Source organism: Anopheles aquasalis, chromosome 3 (genome assembly GCF_943734665.1).
Source record: "Anopheles aquasalis chromosome 3, idAnoAquaMG_Q_19, whole genome shotgun sequence".
Classification (NCBI taxonomy): Eukaryota; Metazoa; Arthropoda; class Insecta; order Diptera; family Culicidae; genus Anopheles; species Anopheles aquasalis.
In genome coordinates, this window is record NC_064878.1 from 4400978 (window position 1) to 4427500 (window position 26523).

Here is a 26523-nt window from a genome sequence, read left to right on the forward strand (position 1 = left end):
TAAAGTGCTGTTTCCAATCAGATTTATAAAAAAGTGATACCAACACCGAAATAGTAAATAATTCGAGTATCGGGAGCGAGATGGAAAATGTTTTCATCTCTTTCACTCAATTCAAATTTCAACTCCGAAATTTTCGCACGATCGGTGGAAAGCGGCACGACAGAGCCCGACAACAGTCAGCGCATTCACACACGCTTTTCCACCTCTCCTCCCACCAGGAGAAACTATCCCCCCTCTCTCTCTCTCTATTACACTCTTTCGGCGCATAATCGTGGATGCTGCTGCTCGGTGGATGCTGCGCGTTTGTTCGCGAATCTCGCGCGAAACTATCACTCGACCAACAAGACCGGGACAGTATGAGTACCGGGTACCGGTCAACTCACCGGATCGTGTTGCCCACCAGCCGTCAATCGGTCAGTCAATCACAGAATCACGGAACAGCGCGTCGTGGCGTGGCCCACCCCACAGCCTCCTTCTTCTCTTCTCTTCCTTCGTTGCTTCCGAGTGCAATGGGAAAATGTGATTATTTGCTTTCCAAAATTGGCCCCCTGTTTCCTCTGACCCCGCTACTAGTACTCTTCGCGTACACACTCCCTGCGCCCGAGGCGGAAACCGGAACGCATAGCATGCAGTAGGCGTAGGCGTAGGAACCTGGCAACCAGGGTCGTTCGGTGCATTCTGTGATGATGGTCGATCGAGGCGTTGGAATTTTTCGTTTATTAAAACCGATTTTTTGTACATCCCTCTGCCCGCTCATGCATCTCCGGCATCTGCTCAGAGGGAAGATTGGAAACGGCGAAGCCAAAGGACATGTGCGTCCCCGTGCTCTTTCGGAGAATTTTTCTGTTGCTGTGAGGTAGTCGTGGCGGATGTAAGTGAGGAAATTTTTATTTCTGTCTCTGTTTCTCATTCATCTTCTTCCTTCGATTGGGCAGCTGCATTTCACTTGCTGCATTACAGTATAGTTTTTATCTCACTGTCTCCCCTTAAAACGTTCCCATATCGATTGGCGTCTGCCTCTGGTTTCGCATCGCGAATGCGTCTCGTTCTCTCTCTCTCTCTCTCTCTCTCTCTCTCTCTCTCTCTCTGTGCAGTGTCTCGTCTCGTCCGTATTCCGTCTGTCTCGACGACTGTCTGCGGCTGTCTGGCGTGAGGCTGGGCCTGCTGCTTCTGATGTCACTTATGAGCGAAGAACAAAAAAGAAAGGTGCGGTTTGGGGGCCACAAACGCAAAATGCTACAAAACTACAACCTTAATGCTTATGGTACTTAAGTCGAGGATGCTTAAATTTAGCAAAAAAAAAACACATTTTTTCTCTTTAACCATAAACTACAAAAACTAAAGCCCACCCCAAATCATAAGCCAACGCGCCCATTCGCGCCCCCATGGTGCGATGCAATGGTTCCCTCTCACTGTCCTCTCTGCTCTGCGGTCACCCCTGCAGCTTGTTGCTTCCCGCGACGGTTGTGTGTTTTCGCTTTGGATGCACTTTGCTACCGGCTCGATTCTCGGATTAATCAATGGAAATCGTGGAATCGAGACACTGTCGCCATCAGTGAACGTCTGGTAAATGCTTTCCACGGTTACGCTAATCGGTAGTGCAACTATAGCAACGCATCATTCGCATTCATCGCATCAGCGCTGTGCAGCGCGATCGATCAGATGGGTTTTTGCCACCCAAAAAAACATTAGAAGGGTCTGGTCTGGGCAGCAGCTGGGCTATAAATAACTGCACGATGTGCATGTGCAATCGTCTTTGAAGTCGATGATGCACTAGGCAAACCGATGCCCGGAATCACTGCAAATACATGCACACAGACAAACACAGACTAAAAGAGCCAAAGTGCAAATGCCACCGAGTCAGTGGAACAGATTAGAGGCAGTGCTCGTACCGCCGTGCTTTGTGGTTTATTTTCATCCGGTGCGTCGACTCCGGTGGATTGGTTTTGTGTTGTGTTAGGTTATGGTTGTGAGAGCGATGGTAGTGGCGCGAAAACTAGAGGAAGATTCAGGAGGCCAACAGCTGCACATGTGAGGCGGTACGCAATGGACGCTACAATAAAGTACGAAACTAAACCCCTTTACGATCTCTTTCTCTTCCTCTCTCCCTCACTTCCACACACGCATTGTGTTAGGTAACATAATTGACCGTGTTTTTAGCATACTTTCTCTTTTTTTGTCTTAAGTCATGCACATGGAATTAGTTTAATAAATGTGGCATGATCATGCTGGATGATGATGCTAAAAAAAAAAAAGGAGAAAAGGCCCCGGAGCGCGCACCACACTCCGGACCAAGCCGAAATATCGGTCATCGATACTCGAAACCGGTGCGCAGCAAATGGGAACAAATGAAACACATCTTAAAACAAATGTACAAAAACCACCCACGGAACACGGAACACTGTCTCCCGTATTCCGCCATCCCAAAATGCGATCGATCGTATCGCGCGAACCAGCTTGGCTTATTCGCTTACTAAATGATCTACGTTGTGTTTTGTGTTGCTGCAGCTCCGTGTGTGCTGGTGTGGTCCTAACTAACTCATTAAGGATAACGGACACTACTTCTTCACGCTCGTGCCCCCCCCCCCCCCCCCGCGAGAAACGCAAAAAACCTACATAATTAAAATGGCAAAATTTGATGTGAACCAATGTGCAATTGGCATTCCAAATGTAGCTTCTCTATTCACTTCCCAATACTCTTACTTCTTCCCGTACTTAACCGCTAAGGCCCCATTGTTGAGGAGCATAGATAACAAATCCAAAACAAACGAAAAAAAAACGCCTGCAGTCATCCACATCCAGTCGAAGATGGATAGTGGTCCCGATTTTTGTAAGGATCTTACACAGGATACACATTGAACCCAACATAAATTAAACGGTAAACGCGTACGGCGTTACTAGTGAATGATAAGGGTGAAATAATTATACTAATAAGCATGTTAATGTATTGAATAACGCTCTTGCTCACCACTAGTCGGTACTGTACTCTCCTTATACCACCGTATGTGTATCCACTTAAAATTATCCACTTAAGTCACCCACTTTCGTCTATTCAGCCGTATGCCTAGCGCTATAAATATATTTTCTAGTTCTGCTTAATCCATATCGCTAAACTCTGTATAGAATTGATGTATCTGCTTCCGGTAAGTCGTAGAGCACACAAGATCTGTAAACTGCTGCTTATTTCCAGCCACAACAAGTACGGAAACACTACTCCGTTACTACCCCATCTTACCGTGTGCTTGGTTCACTGCCTGGGAGGTTACATTGGTCCGGTATTTTTACGTTTGTTTGTGAAATCACTCTACACTAGGCGCATGATGTGCATGAAACGATGGTCCTCAAATGGTAAGCAAGTCAACATTTCAGTAAAAAAAAAAAATGGGAAAAAGTCTAAATTCAACGATCGACCTAAGCAAGCCGTTTTCCCATTGCCTAGTGCATCGCAGTGTATAGTGTTTTGGTTTTCTTTGTGGTTGGGTGAATAGTATCTTATCAAAGAAAGAAAGAAAAAAGGAAGAAAGGTCTAAAAGATGTGGTATCACGCAAGCAGCAAAGATCAGTTCGTTCGTTCGTTAGTAGCTGCTAAGCAAACGAGCATTAGATTAGGAGCACAAAAACCTAGGCCAGCAGAATTAGTGGGAGTGTAACCTATGTGTACCCGAATCAGTCCCGAACTGTGGATATTCCGCGCGTCCCAAACCACCTTCCGGCCGGCCGCGTGCACGTGACGGAAGGCGAAAGGCAGCGGGCCTGCCAAAAACATCGTCATGTTGCTTAATGTACAATTGAGGAGTGGGTGCAGTGGGAAATAATTAACAAAAGGTAGTGTCCCAGGCGCAAGCGGCCGTAAACGTTCTCGAACCTCGTTGATGCTGCCATTCGTGTGTCGCCGAGTGTTTAGCGGAGCCGCGTGGTTCGAAACCCGGCTAACGTTTCTCACTATAGTGAGACAACTTCATCTCACGAGCAGAAATCACGAACATAACTGCCGCGCGCGTGCATTTTACTATCTTATCTTAGGTACTGCAAACTGCACACAATGGATACTGCGTACGTGCGTACGATAGAAGCGAGGTGTACCGAAACATGCACACAAACCGAACAACAGCCGAACAAGTGTGTATCCTCTCCCGCCCCCAAACGTGTAATAAGGCTAGGCCGTTTTGCGTTTTCGATGAAGCAATACTTGGAACAACGGCACTTTAAAAACAAAACAAACAACAAGGCACATCCTTTACCCACACGGCCATGCGACCAATTCCCCTTTTCCCTTTCCAGACACCGTCAGGCCTCGCCAGCGTGCTCTACCGTCTTAAGATTTCGCATTCGGAATTTGGAATGTTAACTACTTCATCCTTACTCACTCTCTCTCTACTTACGCTTTTCACTTACTTGCAAACCAAATAACAATCATCATCTCCCCCCCGGGGGGGCCACACCGCAACCATCCGCCTAGAGCCAGCCTAGCGCTCTGCCCAGGCGTGGAAGACTTCGTTCTCTCTGTCTCGATCCCTCTTCTGCTACCTTATTGCACGAACCCTCAACACCAAACACGAATCCACGAGCTCTCTCCGGTATTCTCTTCTTCCTTGTCGCGCGAGACAAACCTCTTACTCCGTCTCTCTCTCTCTCTCTCCCTAGGACATTAGTTTGTACATTTGTGCTTATCAGGGTTATAATGGTTGGCGCGATGCTGTGCCCGCGACCGGACTTAGGACTTCCGGAGACCGGCAGCGGCCGCCTGTCGACCGATCAGCTGCCGCAGTTTCGCCAGCTCCTGCATCAGATTCTGGTTCGAGTCCTCGAGTGACTCGACCCGTTTCCGGTAGTCCAGATTCTCGGACACCAGTATCTCGACCCGGCGCTCCAGCTGATCCATATACTCTTTCTTCTTTCGTCGGCTCTCCTGGGCGGAAATCTGCAAACGGAAAGCACACCAGGACGTTAGATGGTTTTAGAGGCGACAGTTTCAGGCTAGCTTGCTTACCTTGTTCTTGATCTTCCTCCGGATCTTCTTGAGCGACTTCTCCTCCGCCTTGGTCAGCGGGAGTCGCGTCGGGATCGGATATCCTTCCGCCAGGAGTGTTCGCTTTTCCTCCTCCGTCAGGATGAGCGTCCCGGTGGAGCCCTTCTGCAAGGTGTGCCACGAGAAGAGAGAAAGAAATAGAGAGAGAGAGTTTAAGTAATGAATCTGGCGATGGTTTCTGCACCTCAGCAGGCTTACCGGTTGACTGCTGATGAGCGGGGTGTGGATTGGTTGCCTCGACGAGGTTGATTCACGGGCCGCCATCGAGGAGGAAGGTGACGAACCGGAGGAACCGGCACTGTGACTAGCGGAGGACACCCGGTTCAGCGACGGCGGCGAGTTGCCCGACGATGAGCTACCGTGCAGTGAGGTTCGGCGGCTGGACGAGGCCGAGTTGGCGCCACTACTACCGGACGTACCGATATCGGTCGGCGGGGACATGGGCGAGACGTGATGTTCCGGGCTCTGGTTACCCTCGGATTCGTCGCTCGGCAGTGACGAGGGTGGTGTGGGCGGCAATCCGAAGCCAGCGGACGATTGTGGTTCCATTTTGATGTTTAGCTTCGACATCACCTGGGTGCCTTGGTTGTTGCTGCCCGTGCTGATCTGCTGGTTCTTGAGTAGACTCTGTGACGCCGCTGATAGCTGAAGGGTTCCATTCTGTAAGATCAAGTCAAGAAAATTAGTTGAGCTGGCGAATTAAGAGTCTTTTTCCGTCGTTGTTTACCTTGTGGTGGTGCTCGAGCACAAGATCCGGGTGGCTGTAGGAGTTTGCGGTGGACATGGCATATCGGTTCCCTCCACCACCACCACCACCACTACCACCACCACCTTCGCCACCTTCACCACCAGCACCGATCGGTGAGGAGGGGCAGCTCGAGCCCGGTGACAGCGGTTCCTCCTTGACCATCGTCTCATCGATGTCGATCTCGGATGCCGAGGTCGAGGAGGAGGACGAATCGTGGCAGGACGAGGACGAACCACCGCCGAGGTGATGGTGCATCGCCGAGAAGCCCTTCAGCCCCAGCATCGAGGCATCCTTGAGGTTGAGGTTATGGTTCACCGTGAGATGGTTGTTGTTGTTGCTAACGAGGTTGTGATGGGTGAGACCGGCGACCAGCTGCTGATTGTTGGTTGCCATGGCTGCAGCGGCGGCAGCGGCGGCGGCCGCAGCAGCAGCCCCATTCACCAGCAACGACATCCCGGCGAACGTGGGTGGCTTGGTGTCCGCAGCGCCCGTCGTTGTTCGGTTCTGTCCGCCGTTACTGTTGGCCAGCAGTGTGGTGACGTGGCCCTGTCTGTGGATGATTTGCTGATGTTTGCTGTTGCCATTCATGCTGATCGCCGGGTAGCACTCCTCCTCCATATCTGCTGTGGAATGAGCCAAGCGAAAGAAAAGAAGGAAAAAGAAGCCAGATGCCAATCAATTGCATGGAAAATTAAAAATAAAATCTGCTGCTCCTCCTTTCCTCCTCCTGTGAGATGCGTTGGGAAGGCGCAAAATTATATCCGCGGGCCGACAACGCGGCGGTAGTGTGTCAGTTGCAGGTCGCGTAGCCGTAGTCACTTGTTTTGACAAGTGCGCCCTCCTTCCGGGAATGGCATGGCGCTGGATACCACAACTGTGGCTTACGTAAGGCGCAACAGCATGAAGGACGACGGAGACGGTTTGGGGAATTGGAGCAAATAGAGGCGAATCTTGGGCGCGACACGTGAACCGTGTGCCGTCGTATCAGAGCACCAGAGGGACGGCGGAAAGGATGGAGGACGCACGTTGCCGCAGCTTCGCAAATAGACCTGGTCGACAGGCGGTCGCAAGCGACACAGAAGCCAGGCCAGCCGCCAACCAACCAGACGTACGGTGCGTTGTTGGTGCAGATGAAGAGCTCGGTGGAGGTGGAAGGACCTACGGTGACATTGATGACCTGCATCGTAATACCGAATTTACGGGACCAAATATAGCTCTCTGCAGCGAAAGATTGCAGGGCCACGATAGCAATATTCGTAGTTAATAATGATAGCAACTCTTTTGTGTAACCAACAACGCATTTCCTTCGTATCTGGCCAAAAAAAAGGCTCATTTCTGATGATTTTTTGTGACGTAATCATTCAACTTAATTTTTTCAAGTGAATGACATATTAAACTACGACTTTTGAAGAATATTTAGTTCTATTTTGGGGAAGATTTATTAAAAACTTCATCCATGGCATCAAATTTAGAAAGACGTGTCTTCGAAAAGATACTTTTTCCGCTACCCATCGTAGCTACGTGATGGGTCATGGGAAAAATACAAATCAATATTCTTTTGTTAGATTATTAGTCTATCCAAGTAGTCCTTTCGAGTTTTTGTTGAATTTCCTATTTTTCGATTTGTGGCAGACTTTTGAAGTTGACAAATTGATCACACTATGATCCGAACCGGGTTCGTCGCTTAAAAGGGTAAGTCTCTTGATTTGGACCTAAATCGGCTCATTTTTTACATGATTTGTTTGTACGGAACTATCTACCTATACATGTTTTTGCAAATGACATAATAAACTGCAACTTTTCAAGTATATTTCGTCGTATTTTGAGGACGATTGATTAAAAACTTCATTCAAAAATGAAGCTTTATACGATTCTACAAAAAACCCAAAAACGTGGATTTAAAAAAATCCATAACTTTGTCAGTTTTGCTTCGGTTGATCCAAAAAATTTACACAATATTCTTGAAAGGATCAGCATTCAGGGAAAACTGCTAAATATATGTGTCACAAAAAACTTAAACACCAAAGCCCACCCCTTAATTGGGCTCAGCTCCTTCATCCTCAAGCACTTCTTTTTAGCCGTTCTTAACGGCATGTTGCTGTTGTGGCCATGCAGCTTCAGGGTGCACTCTTGAAAAGGAAGGTTAGAAGACCACCGTGAGCTGTCCGGGTGCGCCATTCGGAGGCGTAAAGCAGAAGCCATTCTAAATGACGCCATTAAACACTAATCCTTGTCCTTTTTTCCGTTCCGAGATCCGGGACCAACTGTCGGACCAAGGGGGTGGAGGGTTGAGATCATAAAAGTCAAACCCAACTCACACCACAATGTCGTGTGTCTCTCTCTCACGCGGATACAGGTGAAAATGATCGCCATCTAATTAATAACCATAATAAATCGAACGGGGAAGGCATCGGGCGGGGACCGCAGGAGTGTCTGAAGCGCATCGCAGACGACGAGGCAACCACCCCGTGGAAGCATTGCAGAAAAAAGAAACCCGTTTTCCCGTCCGTCCGCCAGTCGGTGACGTTTAGAGGCTTCTCTAATTGAATGATTACATTAGATACGGGCCGAGGATCAGCGCGCGGCGCACTCTCGCGATGACGATTTGATTCGGATTCGGAAAGTTGCTCCCATCCGCAAGCACTCCAGACGACGGCGAAAATGTTGTCAACGGCAGCAGCGGCAACGGTTGGTATCCACGGTAGGGCTGATCAATCGCTGTGAAGCGAGTGATCGATCATCGCGCCATCGATCTCGTGCCACTCGAAACGGAAATTCATTAAATTTTAATTGAAATAGTTGCAATTCCTGGTGGCCGGCCGCTTGATTGAGCGCACCATTGAGCCGTGCAACTTGTAGAGCGCGTGCGAGACTCACTCGGCGACTCATAAAAAAGTAAAAGAAACCCCCCCCCCCCCCGGGTGGAGAAGAAGTACCAGGAGGAGAAAACACAGACTGATTGCGTGTGGTGTTGATGAACCGCATCGAATGACATTCCGCGCTTGCAGCAGCACACCCAGTCCACAAATCACGCGCGTAACCAAAGCTGCGCCCGCTGTGGTGTGCGCTCTTATGCACTTTTACGATGCAATTTGGGGTCCTCGATCTCGATCTGCCCCTTTGGGGGCGCGGTCTGGCTTATCGAGGGAGGCCAAAGAGCAACCGCAGCCAAAGACAACTCGAGCAGCTCGGTCTGGTCGCATGACGTAAACCCCCGGGCCGGGAGGTTGGTTACGCGGTCCGGATGACTCATGCCACTGCAACACGATTTGGCAATGATCGTGGTCGGTCGATCGACACCGAAGATCGATCAGAGCAGTGCGTGTCCCAGATTCTCCGACGCCGGGAGACACATACACGCGTCACTCTAATTCCGGAACCCCGGCGGCCCACTTTCAAATCTTCAAATTCCACCGACTGTCGCTTCGGAGGTTCCAGTTGAGTGACTAAGCCTCCCCGGTGGTGGTGAGGGAGAGAGGTGGTGAAATTGAAGGCAGTCAACAACCGAAAGACGAAGAGAAATGGCCCCCGAAAAAACCGGAGCGCTCGGTACGCTGGGATTAGGTTCGCTTTTCCGACGCGCACAAACGGTAAAGTTCCCCAACTCCGGGGAGGGGGGCACACGGGGCCAGTGAACCGTGGAACCCAAATTAAAGTGGATAATTAATCACGGATCACCACGTGGTCAGTGAGACGAAACGTGAGCGTCGTGAGAATGGGATGCGAGTTCATCGAAACCGGGGGTGTCCTGCGGAGGTGATATCTGGGTTAATGCCACCTGACCGGCGGCGCGCACGAGAGCTCCTGTTGTGGCCTGTTTGCGAACCTTCGTTCGAACGCATCCGGTTTCCTTCGATCCAACTCGACGACAGCGACGGAGCGATGCTTTCGTTTTCATCGCGATTCGCGCGCGAAGCGAAATTTAAATTCCTTTCCAAATGCACCACTTACTAGGGCTGGTGTGCCTTGGTGTGGCCATTGTTGTTCGTTTGACTGACCGTCTCCCGGGTGCTGCAACAACAGCGCCACCGCAGCAACGATTACACTTCCGCAGCTCCATCACCGTGTGGTCGTCGTCATCGTCTATTGTGGTTCCGTTTGGTGCCGCTGCCATTCTCTTTTGAAACCATTTTGTGCCCCGCTCCACTCTGCCAGGGGATGCTGATGCTGCTGCACTTTCGCCAGTAGCGCCAGTGCCACTCAGGGGGAGCAGGAGGAGGAGGAGGGTTCGACGATATGATTCCTCCATTTTCTTCCTCTTAATTCTCTCTTTGCTTTCCTTTACCATCGCCACTTTTCTCGCCTCATTGTTAGAGGTTTCGCTTGTCATTTTCATCTAATCGTTTTGGTTGGTTTTAAGTGTATGTGCTTTTTTTTGGGATGCTTTTTACCAACTGTTCTACCTATCTTTGCTTTAGTGTTTTGCTTTTTTTTAGATTTGAGTTTTCCATGCGTTGTTTCACTCTTTTTCTCTCTCTCTGTTTTTCTTTCTTTCCCATTTTCTGTTACCCAATTTCCTGTGTACCTTCCGTTGTTTTTTTTTACTTTCCCCTCACCTGCTTTCGATATTCCTTCCTTCCTTCCGATCCAAACCGACTTGGAAACCGTCGATCTATCTATTTTTCGGGCCCATAAATCGTAACGTGTTCAATGAAAACGCTGCCAGGAATGCAATCCATTTACCATCCTCTCCCCCCTGGCACTCCCCTTCGAGGCCCATTTCACACCAAGTCTCAATCGAGATCAAGAGAGGCCTTTCGCTGCCGAAGCCAACACGGTTTTCAAACTGCGCTCGATCGGCTCGATGTTGTGGTTGCGTGTGGCTTACCGTGGTTCAAAGAGCCCGACAGGGCCTCAAGCTGAGCTGGAAAAGACAGATCACAGCGCGCGAGAGCGAGGGCGAGAGGGAGAGAAGCGATTGGTGGCCACACGGTGCTATGCTGCACACGCTGCAACATTGTATGCACATCCGGAAGTGGTCCATAAATGCCACAAGACGACGACGACCGCACTTTCCATCTGGAGCTGGACGATCCGTGGTGGCTTTTCCAACATGCCCGCGTTGTGATCGTACTTTGGGCGAACGATCGAGTGGCCCGGGGTGGTGGAAGTGAGTCGCATTTGTCAAGCGAACGCTGTCAAGGCGGACTCCCCCGGGGCGTTCGTGGGGCGGGGGCTCCGATTGTTTCCCATTTTGCCCGAAGTGCCATTCTGCAATCGAAAGTGCGATTTATGGGGCGCTACCCTGGCATGTTGCGAAAGACATAAATTCCTTCGATGCAATCCATCGACACAAGATGTGCGCGCCTTGTTGATGCGCCGATGGTTGATGGTTTTGTATTGCGATTGTGATGTAACAAATCAGGAGCCATGCGTTCGTCCTCGATTCGATTCTGGATTTCATAATTTCACACAGCGACTGGCCGGCCGGGAGTTGCCAGCAACAGGCACCGTGATGCGCCAACAGAGGGGCCAACAATTGACAGCAAATATGAGATGAGGGAAAAGTGACAAATGTGTGATTGAAGCAGATAAATCATACGTTTCCAGAGGGGGGAGTGGGCTGTGTGTGCCGCGGCTGTACAATTATTGTCATTTCCATCTCCATCCATGGCCACACGTACCAGGTATTTGTGGGTGTGTTTGTATGTTTGATTGATTGAACATAGGATAGAACATATGGTTTAGCAACCGCAACGCAGGTCTGTCTGGGTTGTACAAGCTGGTATCGATGTCGAAGCGAAGGTAGCCATTTGTTTTACTGCATTTGCTACTCATAGTGCAAGTAGAGCTTGTAATAAGTAGTTAACACATGATTTTAAGAAGTTTTATCCGAAAAATTTCACCTAAAAATATCGGATAAGTAGGATTGATTCACTTGAAGTTCACCAAAATACTGCTTGGTTGAATAAAAGTATCTTTTTCACTCAACTGGAGCTCAAGACATCATTTGCCATTACGGCTAGAATGCTTTAAGTGGTGGTAGAGTTTGCTTCGAGCAGAATTTCCACCAGGAGAGTCCTAGAAGATCCCAATCCACGATCTAACGATCGACCAAGAACGATGCTCTAGGTTCATGTCTGGTCTTCACCCGCGGTGGACGCCTAGTCGTTTCGTTTAGTGTCACCTTTTATGCCATTAATTAGCTGCTAAACACGTGCTAAAAGTCATTTCAGCTGAGAGGCAGTCGAGCAAGAAGAGGATAGCAGGAGGAATCGTAGTGGCGACTGCGTTGACAACCGGAGAAACGTGTTCAAACATCAGCCGGACAGTTTCACCATCCGCTAAACACAGACACTCACACTAATACACGACGATACTCAAATAGAGTGGTTCGGATCGTTGTGTGACAGACCGATCATCATCAGCGATACGCATGATCGTAGATAAACCCCTTAAGTGGCGAACGGCGGGGAGGGTCAATGACACAACGAAAGACATCGACATTCGTGTACCGAATCCAATCGGTTCTTCATACCACCAGCACCAAGACGAAGAAGAAGAAAAACAAGAAAAAAACGAAAGACTTCAACGATCGAAAACAGAAGAGAGAGAGAGAGAGAGAGAGAGAGAGAGAGAGAGAGAGAGAGAGAGAGAGAGAGAGAGAGTTCAATTATGCGCCACTCCCTTTTTCGCACGCACGGTCTGGGTTTTTTCGATTTTCCCCTGCCCTTTTCCTCGGCCGTCATCCAGAATGACTCAATCTGACGCACCGCCCCTCGGCCCTCCCTGGGGGGTGGTCACTAGGCGCAGCCAGGCCACAAGCGACGAACCAGCCGCGAAGATTGCGAGATCGAGATCGAATCTTGTGGCCGAGTGTGCGCGTGCACGAACGCGTGATTGCGATCGCTCCACCATTCGATCGATCGATCGCAGATCCCCAGATGCGACCCAAGCGGACTGGCCTCTAGTTCGTCGCTAGTTGCATGGCGCAGAAGCAGTTGGCGCAAAAAAAAGGGAAATGGGAAAACCGCGCAGAATGGGGCCACAAGACGATGGCGACGACGCCAGTCCCGGGGGGGTTGAAATGGATCTCCCATGCTCTCCCTCTCTCTCTCTCTCTCTCTCTCTGTGCGGTGATGCTGCTTGCGAGTCACACTCTCGATGAATGAAATTTCATTCAACCGAACCGATAGGATTGTAGAATGGATGGAGCAGCATCGTGCCATCCACAGAAAGGGAGAGAGAGAGGAAAAGCTCCGTGAGACACTAACCGAGGATCACTCTTAGAAGTGCGCTCGAGTGTGTCTGTGAAAACGAATAGCTGGGAAGAAAGCGCAGAAATTATGTCAATTGTTTTTCCCCAAGCGGCAAATACCGACGCGTCGCCAGCTCGCCGTGTCACCCTCATCGTGGTGAATGGCGCTGGGTTGCCGGTGTTTGCTATTACTTCGGCTCTGCATTTTTCTATTTACTATGCCCCCGGGGGCGCTTTGCGTGACTCTGCGCTGGCTCTTTTCTGTTGCAGCTCGGCAGCGAACTGCCTTGAAGGGTCTTAAAGGGGAAGAAGACATCGAAAAGGGTTTTGCGGGGAAAACTAAACGCCAAAGCGGGATAAAGAAGGAACGAACGCATTTACTAGAGGATAGGAGATCTACACGTTCTCTTTTGTGTTTAATGTCCATGAGGAGCTTCATCTTTGGTTGAGATTGAATTGATGCAGAAAAAGGAAGTGCGATGATTGCAGCAAACCAATCATTCAAATCAACTACCATTAATCACCAAAGTAAAGTAAAGTAAAGTAGAAATAATCAAGATTAACTCAGCAAATGAAGAACAGATCGTACAGATGATGCAAAGCAACCATTTTACCTTCACCTTTCTAATCTTGTTGCTGCTGCTGCTGCTGCCCACAAAAAAGAAGCGGACATTGCTGATAGCCAAAGTTAACCTTTTCCATTAAAACGATTAACCTCGCGCCCCTCACTCCACGCAAAGACACAAAACGACTCCCCTGCCTGACCTGTTTGCTCTCTCTCTTTCTCTCTCTCTCTCATACAAGCAAACCTGCGTGAAATCTCCACGCAACATCAGACCGAAATGCCGATTCCGATCCATTGCATAACATTCGCAGCGCAGGAGGACTGGCATTCCGGTATCGCGGCGAAAAGATCGCCCAAAAAAAAAACGCGAATCTCACAACCTGCTGTAGTGGCGAGCCCGCTTTTTGGGCAGTAAAACTCCACTTCGAAAGGCCACCAGCCAGGGGACAAAGTGCAACCCACATACACACCGGCGCACTGGTGAACCGGTAGATCAGAGCAGAGAGCGCGATCGCTGCGATCGGCGACGGTTCTTCAGAGAACGCGCGTTCTGTGCGATTGTGTTTTATCACCGGCCCCCGGAGCGGTTATTTACGATCACACACTACGCGTCGATCTGCGATCCTCGGATGGTTCGGGGCCGAAACCAGGGGCGAGTTCACGTAAAGTTCACATCGCTGTCGCTGCTGTCTCAGCACACTCGCCACAGAACGTGCGATCGCGAGCACACCGCCGAAAAGTCAAACAGATATTGGACGCGACATTAACATATTTGCTAAGCCATTAAAACTGGCCGGTTCTGGAACGTATGTGTGCGTGCGTTTGTGTTTGTGTTTGTATGTGCTGCGGAGGGCACAAACAAATAGTTGGAACGAAATCATCACTTTTCGCGGTTTTCAGATTGAAAGCAACAAAAAGGCCACCACCAGGGCGGACCAGTTTTGTATCCCCCCCCGGGGGGGGGGCTGGGGGAGTGTGGGGAGGTAGGGGGTTAAATTTCGGCCACACCTTTCCCTCGTCCCCACTGACAGGAGGTGTGTGCCGGTTTTGTGGCCCTGTTATGGGTCAGCATAATTGCGAATATGTCGCTCGCCCGCTCGCTCGCTCGCTCGCTCGCTCGCTCGCTCGTCAAACCGTAGAACGAGGGCGTGTGATCCGGTTGCAAGGAAGGAAAGGGAAGAAGAAGGAACGGAGGGAGGGAAAAGGGGGGTGTGAAAGTGGAGAACCAGCGCGAGCAAATTCGCGAATAAGTTATGCAATCGTGTCGAAGCGAATTTATTGTTCTTTTTTTCACTTTTGAAACCAACAGAGCACCGGTGAGCCCCCGCGGGTAGCCCCCGGGAGCTCTTGACTCCCGAGGTGGCCGAGTGGTTTTGTGGTTTTCTGTTTTTGGGGCCACTGTGTGCTAACGCACAGTCCACAGAGCAGCGCAGAGATAATAAAAAGACGTCAACTCTGCGCGCGCGTACACGTTCCGGTCTTACGATCCGTTTGTGGTGCGCAACGCAACGCATTGATCGCAACGCGCAGAAAGATGTTTGGACGAGGTTTGCTTGTTCTTTCTGGAGTTCATGCCCAAGCATTTGGCCTCAGATTTATGTTCGAATTCAATCGATTTCGAGTCGAAATGTTGCTGTTTATTGCACCCGAAATTTGTCACTTCTCATATAACTCACCATGATTTGTTTTAATGCAGCAAAAGTGCCAAGAAAGCAAGAGTACAACGAACCAGATCGATCGCTTGCTCACTATAAAGTACAAAGGTAAGTAACGCCCCCCCTCAAAAAAGGTGTCAATTTGCAGTAACTTCCGGCTGAGGAACTAAGGCGGAATGGGGGTCGCAGGAAAGTAAACCGTTTTTGGTATTTCAATTCACATCGTGCGCATCGAATCTGGCATACTTGCGAGCTGATTTATGTTGATCACCGGGGCGCGCCATTTTCGTTTTTTGTCACTTTTTGCTAACTAAGAAGGCGAGGCTCTGTGGTCTCTAGGACTCGAAGAGCTCGCCCACCGTAGCGGTAGTTAGTCGACGCTTGATGGCGGCCCAAATCCGGATCCCCCCTATGCGCCTCTTCTCCACCGGAATCGGACGCAGCTTTTGCTGATGCCGAGCACGTGTTGGCGTGTGGTGAGAGTTCCTCAACTTCAGCTCGAGCCTTTAATTCGCTCGAGTGGAATTGCAACATTCAGCGATCACCGAGCTGCAGCAGCAAGAGGCTGGATGGCTGGCTGACTGACTGATGATGATGATGATGATGATGTTCCGACTGGTGTTCGCTCGCGTATTCGGTACTTCCGGATGAATTCCTCTGCCCAGGGGCTTTTTCTTCGCTTTTCATTAACAGTTAATTAATCGCCGCAAAGCAAAGGCAGGCGTTCGGCGCGTCGGCGAACATAAACCATGTTTACAGTTGTAAATGCTGATGATTCCGGACAAATGGGCAGCAACAGCAGCAGCAGCAGCAGGAGACGAAGAAGAATGAAGGAATGCGTGCACACATCAGCGGTATTGGTGAATTGATTTCATTTTAATTGAATTGGCGCCCATTGGTGCTCTGCGTTCTGTTACAATGTTGTTGCGCTGATTGTTGGACGGGCATGTTGTTTGTTTTATGTTTTTGAATGTTTTTTTCTTGCTTGTTGTTTAACGTTATCAACTCACAACTAACACCTCACCTGTTACAGAGCTCCCTCATCATGCTGTGTTGTTAAACGTGATAGCAACAAAAAATGCAATCCATTTTCGAACCCGCTGAGCCGCAGTTTATGGCTCGGTGGCATTATTAAAAGCAGATTAAGTTGGGCTCGACCCAAAGGCCTCGGTTGCATCTATGCACAAAGCAGAAGTCGACAAAAACCAAAAATCCAGACACCAGATAGTGAATATCGTGAAGGAAATGTGATCGTTGCAACTAGTTGGAGCAACTATCACGCGACATTTTCGGGGGCTGGCAACAGGACAACTTTCGTACTTTAACGGCACCGATTCGTCGACATTTGACTCGTTCCAAGTTTGCGCAAAAAATGCAACAACAGAAAAAAAACCCCGAATGTCTCACTTCTGACGTTATTTATTCTGCCATTTTGTCGGGCCACTCACCTCGCCTTGCGTGCATGCGTGTGTGCGGTGGTGATTGCAAATTTGTCACACCGATCACGATCGCGAGCGTGCGATCGCACGGTGGAATTGGTTCACTTCGGATACCCGCGCCTTGAACGTGAAAGTGTTCCCTCGGATCAACTTTCCGTCTCCCCAGCAGCAGCAGCAGCAGCAGCAGCAGCAGCTGATTGGCATTTTGAGCCAATGACTCAATCTCTGCTCACTCGTTGAGCGAGAGCGAGCGACCTCACGATCGCTCAGATGAGTCACCGAAGTCGAACTGAGACACCGAATGTCCCAAGGACGAAAAACGGGGTCTGGGAAGGGCTCACGAAGTTGGAACAATACAAGAATCGATCATCGACCTTCTGTTTTCGAGGGGAATCTTCTCCCTTTAGCCCCCAAAAACACAGGCGATCGCAAACCGATCGATAAGCTGCTTTCCGTTCCCACCTCCGCAAAACGGCAAAAGTGGCTCTCCGAGAGGCGATGATCGTGATGATCGTGAGCGAATGCTAAAGAGGATTCATGTTCACGAGCGGCCCAAGGAACAGGGCAATGCAATCAATTAAGCGCATCTACGCTGGCATTAAACGCGGGGACTCTGTGCTACTCGTGTTCCTCGAGCGAGTGAGAAAGACCCTCCGCGATCGCGCTGAGCTCCCCTCTCCCTAATCCGACTTTCCATCAGCATTCATCATCGGCGCTGCACACGCATGAGAGCCATTCGCCATGAGGCGCTCTCATGCAACATTGTTGCTCGTGGCCGAGAAGTCGAAGAAACACCGGGACGCCAGCGTACCACAAAACCGGTAAGCCATTCCAATAGGCAAAGGCCAAACTGTATTCCCACCAGCAGTGCGAGCACCAGGGAGCAAGGGAAAGGCCCCACCAAAATGCCATTTGCCGTTCGCCCGTCCACCGATCGATCGACGCGATTTCAATCACTCTTCGGTGCTAATGAGAGTTGTGGCGAAAAGTTAGAGCGAAACATTAGGGGAACGTCTCAACAAACATATCTATGTACCGGTCGGTCGGTGGATAAAATATTAATCAACCCGTCTGCTGCTGAAGGGAAACGAGTTTTGGCGACCGCAAACGACAAACGGAAGCCTGATTGAGGACCCCGATGCAACCGCGGGCGCACCTATTAGCTAACCGGAGGGGGGCTAAGTAACAAGCCAACCGGCCTGGCTCTCCATTAAAATTAATTTAATCACATCTCACTCCAATGATTAACTTCGGGAGGGGGTGCAGTCGTTTAACGGGCGCTACTGTTGGAGACATAAATATGGAGCGTGCTATCGCTTCGCTTTCGGTCTCCGCTCTTGGAGGCTCTTTAAGTGACGGGCCAGATAAGGGCAAATGAGTTGGAGGAAAGTTTTGGAAAATCTTTTTACCAACCAGGCGATGACCGTAGGCTCATTAGTACCAGCACTTGTTCAATTAAATTCTCTTCAATTGAAATACGCTAAAGAGCTATCTAAAAATGTATATCAGCGATGCACTTAATGCTGCTGCTGAATATTCAACCGCAGACGATCGAGCTATCGCGCAGTGTCTAGATCTAGTTTCGATAGCATTTAGGTGATGCTTGTCCAGCTTTGTTGGAAGACGCACGAGGAGGAGCAGAAGGAGCTGTAAACACACGTCAGTTCCCAGAAATTTGGAGTGATAAAAACCTGAAACAATAATCACTCCCGAACAGCTGCTACAACTGGAACCTTCTCCGACGAGTGCTATGGCCTGCTTCTTCTACAAATGAACATCTCTTGCACGCGTTACCTCACCTCTCTCTCTCTCTCTCTAACGTGCCGTCGATAGTGCAGACTGTTTTTTTTTCTTCTGGCAAACATAACCAACTTGTCATTCGAGATTCAGTTGCAGGCCCATAGCAAGTGCTTCTTAAGCCCCCCAGAGACATTAGCGTTTAGGGAAATGTCAACTTAGGATACTCTAATGCATGGCACTGGTGCTGGATTAGAGTGGAGACAAAGCGGAAAAGGTGACCTTTTCGGGCGCTAAATATCGATCATTGATCTAGATGCGACGTAACTTTGGGCGTAGTATCGATCCTTTGCGGTTTTGAGGTGCGGTGGCCTTCAAATCTGTTTTGCATCAGCCGGCGAGCTCATCGCCATGGCACACTTGGGTAAATATATGCTTTCAGCGAGCAACAAGAGCGGCTGGAGCGAGAGAAGCATCTAGAACATACTCATGCACACGTTGCCGGAGTTGCTAACGCGACGCGCTTTGGGCTCTCGCCCGGCTGACCTCGATCTCTTGCACGTCACCGTACAGGCCATATCCTGGGGCCACCAGAGAAGCCAATATTGATCCAAGTGGCACCGGATGATGATGATGATGATGACGGCGATACTTCTGGATGAGATGCTGCATCGGTGGCGATCGCGGGTTACGTAACATTCACCGGGCCCGCCCTCTCTCTCTCTCCCTCTCAACAAGTAGTCCCTATATTTCCCCCCAAAGGATCCTAAGTTTAAAATAATTTTTCTTACCATCCATCTTGTTCTGCAGGCTGTGCGGTGAGTCGGGGATCGAGTCCGGCAGCGAGTCACCGTCCGAGTTGAGGCTGTACGAGTGCTCGGTTTTGATCGGCATACACGACCCGATGATCGCATCGGTCATCAGTTTGTCGTTCAGGATGACGGGCGGCAGCTTCGAACCATGATCCATCCAGTCCTGCAGCTCGGGATAGTTGGACAGCTTCAGTGTGTCCGGCAGGTTCTGGAGAGGAGGAGTAGGAGTGAAAAGAAGATGAAAATATTGACAAATTAATTCACCGGCAGATCACTTTGCATTTCTCGGTGACAACACAACGGAATCATCAACCAGCTGACGATCGGTGTTGATGATGGATCTCACGTGTTTTCGGGACAAAAACAGATACATTATTCATCTCGCATCTTTAACTGCTGCGATGGGTGTCGCCTGCGTCAATGTCACAAAAACATGTGGTGAACTTTGCACAAAAGACTGCAACGCAACGGTAGGCGACGAACCGTCCCGACGGTCATCTGCTGGTTGGCGCCAATGCGATCGCGTGTTTATGCCAAGCTTAGCATGCTCGCGAACCCATGATGCACCAGTTCGAGGGGGTCCCCTTATTGGGATTGGATTTCAAGAGGGGAGGGGGAGCTTAATTCACAAAATTAACGACCAGGAATAGAATGCGTATGCGTTAGATCAATGAATCAATGGAAAACATTTGAGCGGCGCCATAAAGGGGATAGTTAGGAGCTTAGAGAGCCAGCTTTAGTTGGAGGGCTGGAAGAATGATTAAAACTGCCAAAAGACTTTGTGGTGATGGAATGTCATCCCAAACCTCACCGCCCCAAATGATTATCCTGATGATCTGGTTCAGCATTTTGAGCTTTCGGCTGCGATTTGAACGCACCGCAGACACGCCAACCAAGCGCCGGATAACTGTAAATATGATTCCATATTTACGGTCCCACCCGAGGGCAATGACTGCGGCTTTTGAAAGTGCGTGTCACGAGCTGCGTGTCTCGTTGGCGACTGTTGGTTTACGAGGAACAGAAGAAGAAGAAGAAGGAGACTCCTTTAATGGTGGCGCTTCGAAGGAGCAGAAAGCAGTGTGTTTAACATTGTTTTATGGCAAAAGATCTAGGGGCAAAGGGAGAGCAGCCCTAGAGCATCGAAGAACGCCTAAAACGAAGTGCGGATCCGAGAGGCCAAGATTAAGCTGTTCCATTGAGACCCTCTGGCACTTCTCCCCCTCGCTCTCTCGAGCTCTGCGAGGTGCGGACAATGTAAGAATGGAACCGGTCTGCGATGCCCGATTTGCTCGATTTTGATGGGAAAAGGTTGTTGGCGAGATGAATATGTTAAGACAACCGCCCCCCTCGGCTGAAACAACAACCTTCGGGTGGTCTTTTGCTTGGGGCGGAGACTGAGAAGAGAGACTATTTTACGAATCCACATTCCCACGTCAATTCACTAGTGGAGGGGGGGGGGGGGGGAGGATTCTCCAGCGGTTCTCGGCTTCTCAGGCAATCGACGAGCTTTTCGGCGGGATGGTAAGGGCTAATTTACGCAAAACCTCAATCGAGGGTGAGGGTGAGGATCATTAGCATAGACGACGCGCCGCATGCCGGCACGCACCTGTGTTCGGTGTAAGGTGGCAAATGGAGATCATAAACTAAAAGGCACCAAACTCGCTCAAGGAATCTGCTCATCAACTCATCACTCTCTCTCTCTCTCTCTCTCTCTCTCTCTCTCTCTCTCTCTCTCTCTCTCTCTCTCTCTCTCTCTCTCTCTCTCTCTCTCTCTTTCTCTCTCTGTGTCTTCCCAGTGCAAGTCGCTTTCGGTGGCCAAGATGCACTTGAAGGTCCCAGGAACGCCCAATCCATCCCTCGTTTTATGACCCTTGGAGCTCGCTCATAAAAACGATGGTTAAGCCGCCGACGCCGCCGACGCCGCCGCTGCCAACATGTGTCCAAGAGACTGGTGTGTTGTTTGTTTATTTGTTTGCCATAAACGCGACCGAGCGAGGTTGAGCCACGAGAACGTTTAACGAGCTAATAACTTCTCAATTCAATTCCCAATTCCCATCCGGAGGTTGCGTCCGAGGTCCTCTCGTTGCGTACCACGCATGCTGGCAACGCTGGCAGTGTTTTGAGTGGAGGACTGTCGCAGCCTGCTTTGAGTGCGAAGGAACGCAACTCAAAAGCAACCATCATTAGCGATGCGATGCGTGTGCAGCGAAGGGAAGTTGGATCTTTTCCACCCCATTTTCCCGTCTCTCTCTCTGTGTTTGTGACCGAGATTGGGGTGCCAGGAATGCCAGGAGCGAGTTCCGTTCCCGAGAACGCACAAGAAACCCCCAAAAATCCCACACCGTTCTTCGCCGTTCAACATAACCTCAATTTGTGGCGGTGGCGATTCGCGAGGGCGAGAAGAAGAACGCGTGGACCCCCGACCACCGGCCACACTTGCCAGGCACTTGCTCACGCCGAAACAGGTAGAACTACTTTCATTTTCCTGGCCCAGATGGTTTCGATGGTTTCTCGGTGCTAAGAGCTCTGCACCTTCACTAACGCGCAACGCGAGTCCTTTCCTTTCACCAACCAGAATGGGGGAAGGGGTTAGAGGGTGCCCTTTGTGGCCCTTTTTGCGCTTCTCTCCCCCGCGGCCGGGATCGCTACCACCTTCAATTTCTTCTTTCTCCCTTTTGGAGCGTTCTCTCTTTGGTGGCTTTCTTCGCGCGGCCACCACATTCCAGCGTTCCAAACTTTCCTCGCGTGTGTTCCGGGTGTGTACGGAGAGAGAGAGAAAGAGGGCGGCCATTATCAACGCAACCGTGCTACCGATACCACGGTCCTAAGAAGGAAAAGAACACACACCGGACACGGAACAAGGACACAAAAAGGTTTCAAAAGACATTCCAATGAACGGTCGGTCGCAATGGAATTATCGTTTATTATTTGAGTCCTTTATGATCGTGATTATGGAGCAGAAAAGGGGCTACGTAACGCACCCGGTCCCGCGGGCGAAGGGGAAGGATCACGATCACGCGTTGCTCTTCCGACAATTGGCCATTTCTCCACCTTTTTCCGATCACTCCCAGGGAACCTGTTCCGCTCCTGGACTGGACCTGGACAAAGCATCGTCGCTCGATCCTCGATATCCTCGCTCGTAGGTTGGGAGTTGAGGGTTGACTGTTTTTTTTTTGTGGGGGGGAAGCACAGAAGCAGAAGCCACGAGGTCCCGATAATCGGTACTGCGATCGGAGGACGGTGAGAAACCGCTTTTCAATCCGGATCGATTTGTGGCGGCGCGACAAACAATTTAATCAGCGATCCGGCGGCCCGGTAATTACAGCTCCCGGGGTCAGCTCGGTCGTTTATCGTCGTTCGGCGTCATTTAAGTTCGTTCGTTCGTCTCTTTTGAACAGTTTTTTTATGTTGTGTTTGTATTTTCACTCTCTTTCTCTCTAGCTCCCTTTCTTTATCTTTCTTTTCTCTCTTTGTCGACCACCATTTAGCTTCCTTTTTGGGGGCTCTTGTTAGCGAGGTTACGACAATGAGGTTTTGGGTCGCTGTCGCCGCTGCTGCCATCGAGAAGGGGGTTGGCAACGCGGTAGCGACAAGGAAACCAAGAATCAAATAATCGATATTAAGATGGGTGGAGAGTGGTGGAAGGATGCGGATCATTGCGATCGATTCAAAGTATTAACTTTTTTGTCGTTAAAAGAAGCTGTAAACGAATCTCTCGCTTCTCTCGTTATCATCCTGCACGTTAATGAGTCACAGAGAGATCGAGAGAGAGAGAGAAAGAGAGAGATTATAGAGTGAGTTATGAGAGCATTCCAACAAGCTACTCCTTCCACAGCGCAATCGCAGCGAGGTACCCGCATGGGATCACCATTCGCCATTCCACTCCAAAAAGGCGATTGTTGCCGACCTGATCGATCGCTCGCTTCGATCGCTTTGTCGCTTTGGTTGACTTTCACTCTCGCGATCACGGCAATTGCGATTATTAATTGTGGGTAGGTGTGGGCTGGGCAGAATGGGGTGCGGTTCTCCCTTCGATCGCGGCATCTGCGCCAACATGGCAACAACATCAGTGATCAGTGATCACCCAGTCCGAGGTACAAAGGGTCTCTGTTGTGTCTCGCGAACACACCCGAAATCTATGCTCTCCTTCCCTCATGACCTAATAAACCCGTTGTGTGTGGCACACCGTAACCAAAACATGATTCATCCGGCGGCGCCGGCAACTTCGAGACCAAAAACCGTGATCTGGCCGGTCTTAGAGTGAATGACGCAGCACCAAGACGGGGTTGGTGCGCATTTGCGTCTTGGCATTCGCGCAGTTGGCACGCGGTTTGACCTACAAAAGCGGCGGGGCTTCAGGGTGGCCATTCAGCCCCAGGAACGCCAGCGAACGAGCGCTCCGAATTTGCCGAAATTTGCGAACCGTTGCGATTGTGGGGAGCAAATATTTGGCCCCAGCTTGCGCGCGCCCGCGTGTGTGTCATTCTTCTTTTCGACTTTTCTTCACTCCCTTTTCGTCACTCGGTTCAAATTGCGGTCCGCATCGTTCCCCTTTCGCTCTGTCATACTCGCAGCGGATCCCGCATCGTTTGCAAATCTCGCTGCGCGACATTGCGAAACCTCTGACCGGCAGCTTTTCGGCAGCGGGCATTGCGGCTTGTTTTGTTGGTAACAAGCACACATACGAGCACCACAACACTCCTGACGCCGCACAACGGAACCGCACCCCCTTTTGCGGAGGTGTCAAGCTTCTGCTCGGTCCTAAGATCGTTGCTCGGTGCTGCGGTGACGTTTACGCAATTGGCCCGCAAAAATTATAGAGCACCAGCTCTCTTTCTATTTTGTGAACAAAAAACCAATCCTGAATTCATTTGTTCCTCTCGCAGATTGGAATGGTGAAAGCGAAAACGTTGCAAATCGATCCATTTATTCTGAAAAACGATCTCAATTCTCAATCAAATCGTGTGATCCAGCGTGTGATCAGCCATTCACCTCGTGAATGATGAATTCAGTTCGTGGCACGACGAAAGGTTCCGAAAATGTCAAAACATAGAGCACACCTTTCACTCGCCTTCGCGATCTCGATCATCTGGCGAGTATGCGATTTCCAATTTCCTTGTTTCACTCTCTCCAGCAACGAACCAAGATCGATCAACACCCCAGGATACCTTTTTGGGGACGCAATAAAAAAAAATGGAAACCACTCATCATCATCAGACTCGTCATCGCGCGATGCTAATTGATTTGATGATACACACCGTGGAGTGAAGTGGAGAGATCCTCGATGCGAGTGATGATCACAAAATTAAACGGAAGCTACGCGCTGCATATTGCACGCAGCATAAAAATGCACAAACAAACGCATCTGAGGTGTGATTAGCGACAATAAAAACCATCCATAAAATGGTTCAATATCGCGAGCAGACAGACAGATTGTTTTCAGTTTTAATTCAAAAAAAGGAACGCCAGGATCCAAAGTGAACGGGTAGCATAATTTGCATTTGCAAGCCCCTCAAAAGGCGCCCCTTGCTGGCGCTCGCGCTGATATCTTGCTCGCAATCGCACTATCCTGTCACGGTTTCTGTCCGCTTAAGGCGATTTCGAGGTTTTGAAGTTTCATTTTTCTCACTCAACTCACCAGCACCAGCATAAAAGCAACAACCGCAACGGTATGTAATATGCAAAAGGCGGGCGCCTCCCTCTCCCGAGGGCGTCGTCTGTAATTAATCGTGATTGATTTTCAGCCAACCTACCACCAGGACGCTCACGTAACCAGCGTAGTGAGTGAATGGTCGCGGGAAACGCCCCGCTGCTCGATTTCGCGAATCAGGCTCGAGCCAGATCGAGCGGGGTGCGGTCTGTGTGTGTTCGTGGACCGGATCGTGGATCTGATATATTTTTTGATAATTCCTTGAACCGCAATACTTTCACCCGATCACGCGAGACTTTCAGATTCTGTCAAGAGCGATATAGGGCCTGTGCCAGGGATCAATGCTTTCGCAATTTTATGATTCCCAGCATCGCCTTTGAGGCACCAGAATCAAGAGCAGCGCGTGATGCTATTCCTGGGCAAAATGATAACGGCGTTCAAGGTCTCTTCTAATCATCACCATGTGCACGTGCGGCGAAGGCAGCGTTCACTGGCACGGTTTTGTTTTCCTTTCGCACCCGGGGTGCATCTACCTCGCGTTATCGGTCAAGGATGCAGCTCGTGTGCGCAATCGCAGGCGTGTAGCACCTGCATTAGCTTAGCTGCAACGACTCTGTCGAGCTTTTGCTGATCCAAATGCACTCACTGTTGCTTGTTCATTCATAAAAGTGGCGATCAGAGCAGCCTGTGACATTCCAAAAGCAGACTCTAGGAGTTCAAACCCCCCGCAGGTAACTCTAGATCTTCTGATAAATTCTGGTATCTGTTTCTCTTGGATTATTTGTGCCCAACAAGCAATGACTCACTCCACGATTCCCGCAATTCAGCAGGCGCCCTCTCGCTCCCTCTCTATTTGGTCTTCGCGACCTAATCCATTCACCAACCACTCCACGGTCTAGTCACCATCCGGCACCGGCTATGGCACACGCGTCCAATCGAACGAACGCCCTGATCGTAGAACCCTCTGAGTAACGGTTTCTCTTCCACACGAAGACGAAGGTGGCATCGAGGTGAGGCGAAACCGTGTCTATTATCCCCTCGCCTTTTCGCGACATTCCTTCAAATGCGGTTCAGCTCCCTTTCTCCTCCACGGACTACGTGCTCTGGCTGCATTCCAGCCGTGCATTCAAGTCGCGAGGTGGCGGCGCAGATCAGGTCAGGTCTCGAGCAGCTCAACGCCCAGTAGCGCCGCGTGATGGTACTGGATCGATACAGACACTCCCGCCAGTGGTGCTGGGATAAGAATGTGCGGAATTCACTTCCTACGATCAAGGGCAAATGCCTCGCTTGCTTCAGGAGCACTATTAGGGGGCTTAGACTTTCTATTGTGTTTTCGAATTCAATTGACCTCGATGATCAAACCATCGCTTGGTATCCACGTCCTTGACATCGGAATCATGATAATCGTGCCCGAAACCAGAAGGCAATGAACTGTCGCGATTACTCACCTTAGAGAAGGAGAAGGAGGAGCAGAAGGAGGATACTCTCCTCAAGCTCACAAACTCCCCCTACTGCCACTGTAGTGTGGCCACTTTACGAATTTATGCTAAACAGATGAGTAAGCTGAAAGGTGCCCCGTAGTGTGTACCGTGCGCGCGTGTGCGTATGCCTTGGCTAAATGACACTTCTTGGTCTTGATGACCACCAACCTGAGAAAGGTGTGCGCTGGGCTGGGCTGGGCTGGGCAGGA

General features: G+C 50.1%; 1 protein-coding gene across 2 annotated transcripts in view; it reads right to left on the reverse strand.

Annotated features, from left to right (window-relative positions):
• Positions 1–870: 870 nt before the first annotated feature.
• Positions 871–26523, reverse strand: part of LOC126575715 (cyclic AMP response element-binding protein A) — an 86916-nt gene continuing 61263 nt past the window's right edge. Inside the window, exons 2-6 of one of the 2 annotated variants that reach the window (XM_050236559.1) lie at positions 19163–19391; positions 5757–6397; positions 5228–5689; positions 4991–5134; positions 871–4921 (exon numbers count right to left, since the gene is read on the reverse strand). In XM_050236559.1, the coding sequence (XP_050092516.1) occupies positions 4715–4921; positions 4991–5134; positions 5228–5689; positions 5757–6397; positions 19163–19391 (1683 nt within the window). In that variant the 3' untranslated portion in view covers positions 871–4714. Of the gene's footprint in view, positions 4922–4990; positions 5135–5227; positions 5690–5756; positions 6401–19162; positions 19392–26523 lie in introns of both variants that reach the window. The other variant, XM_050236558.1, reaches the window with a different exon arrangement.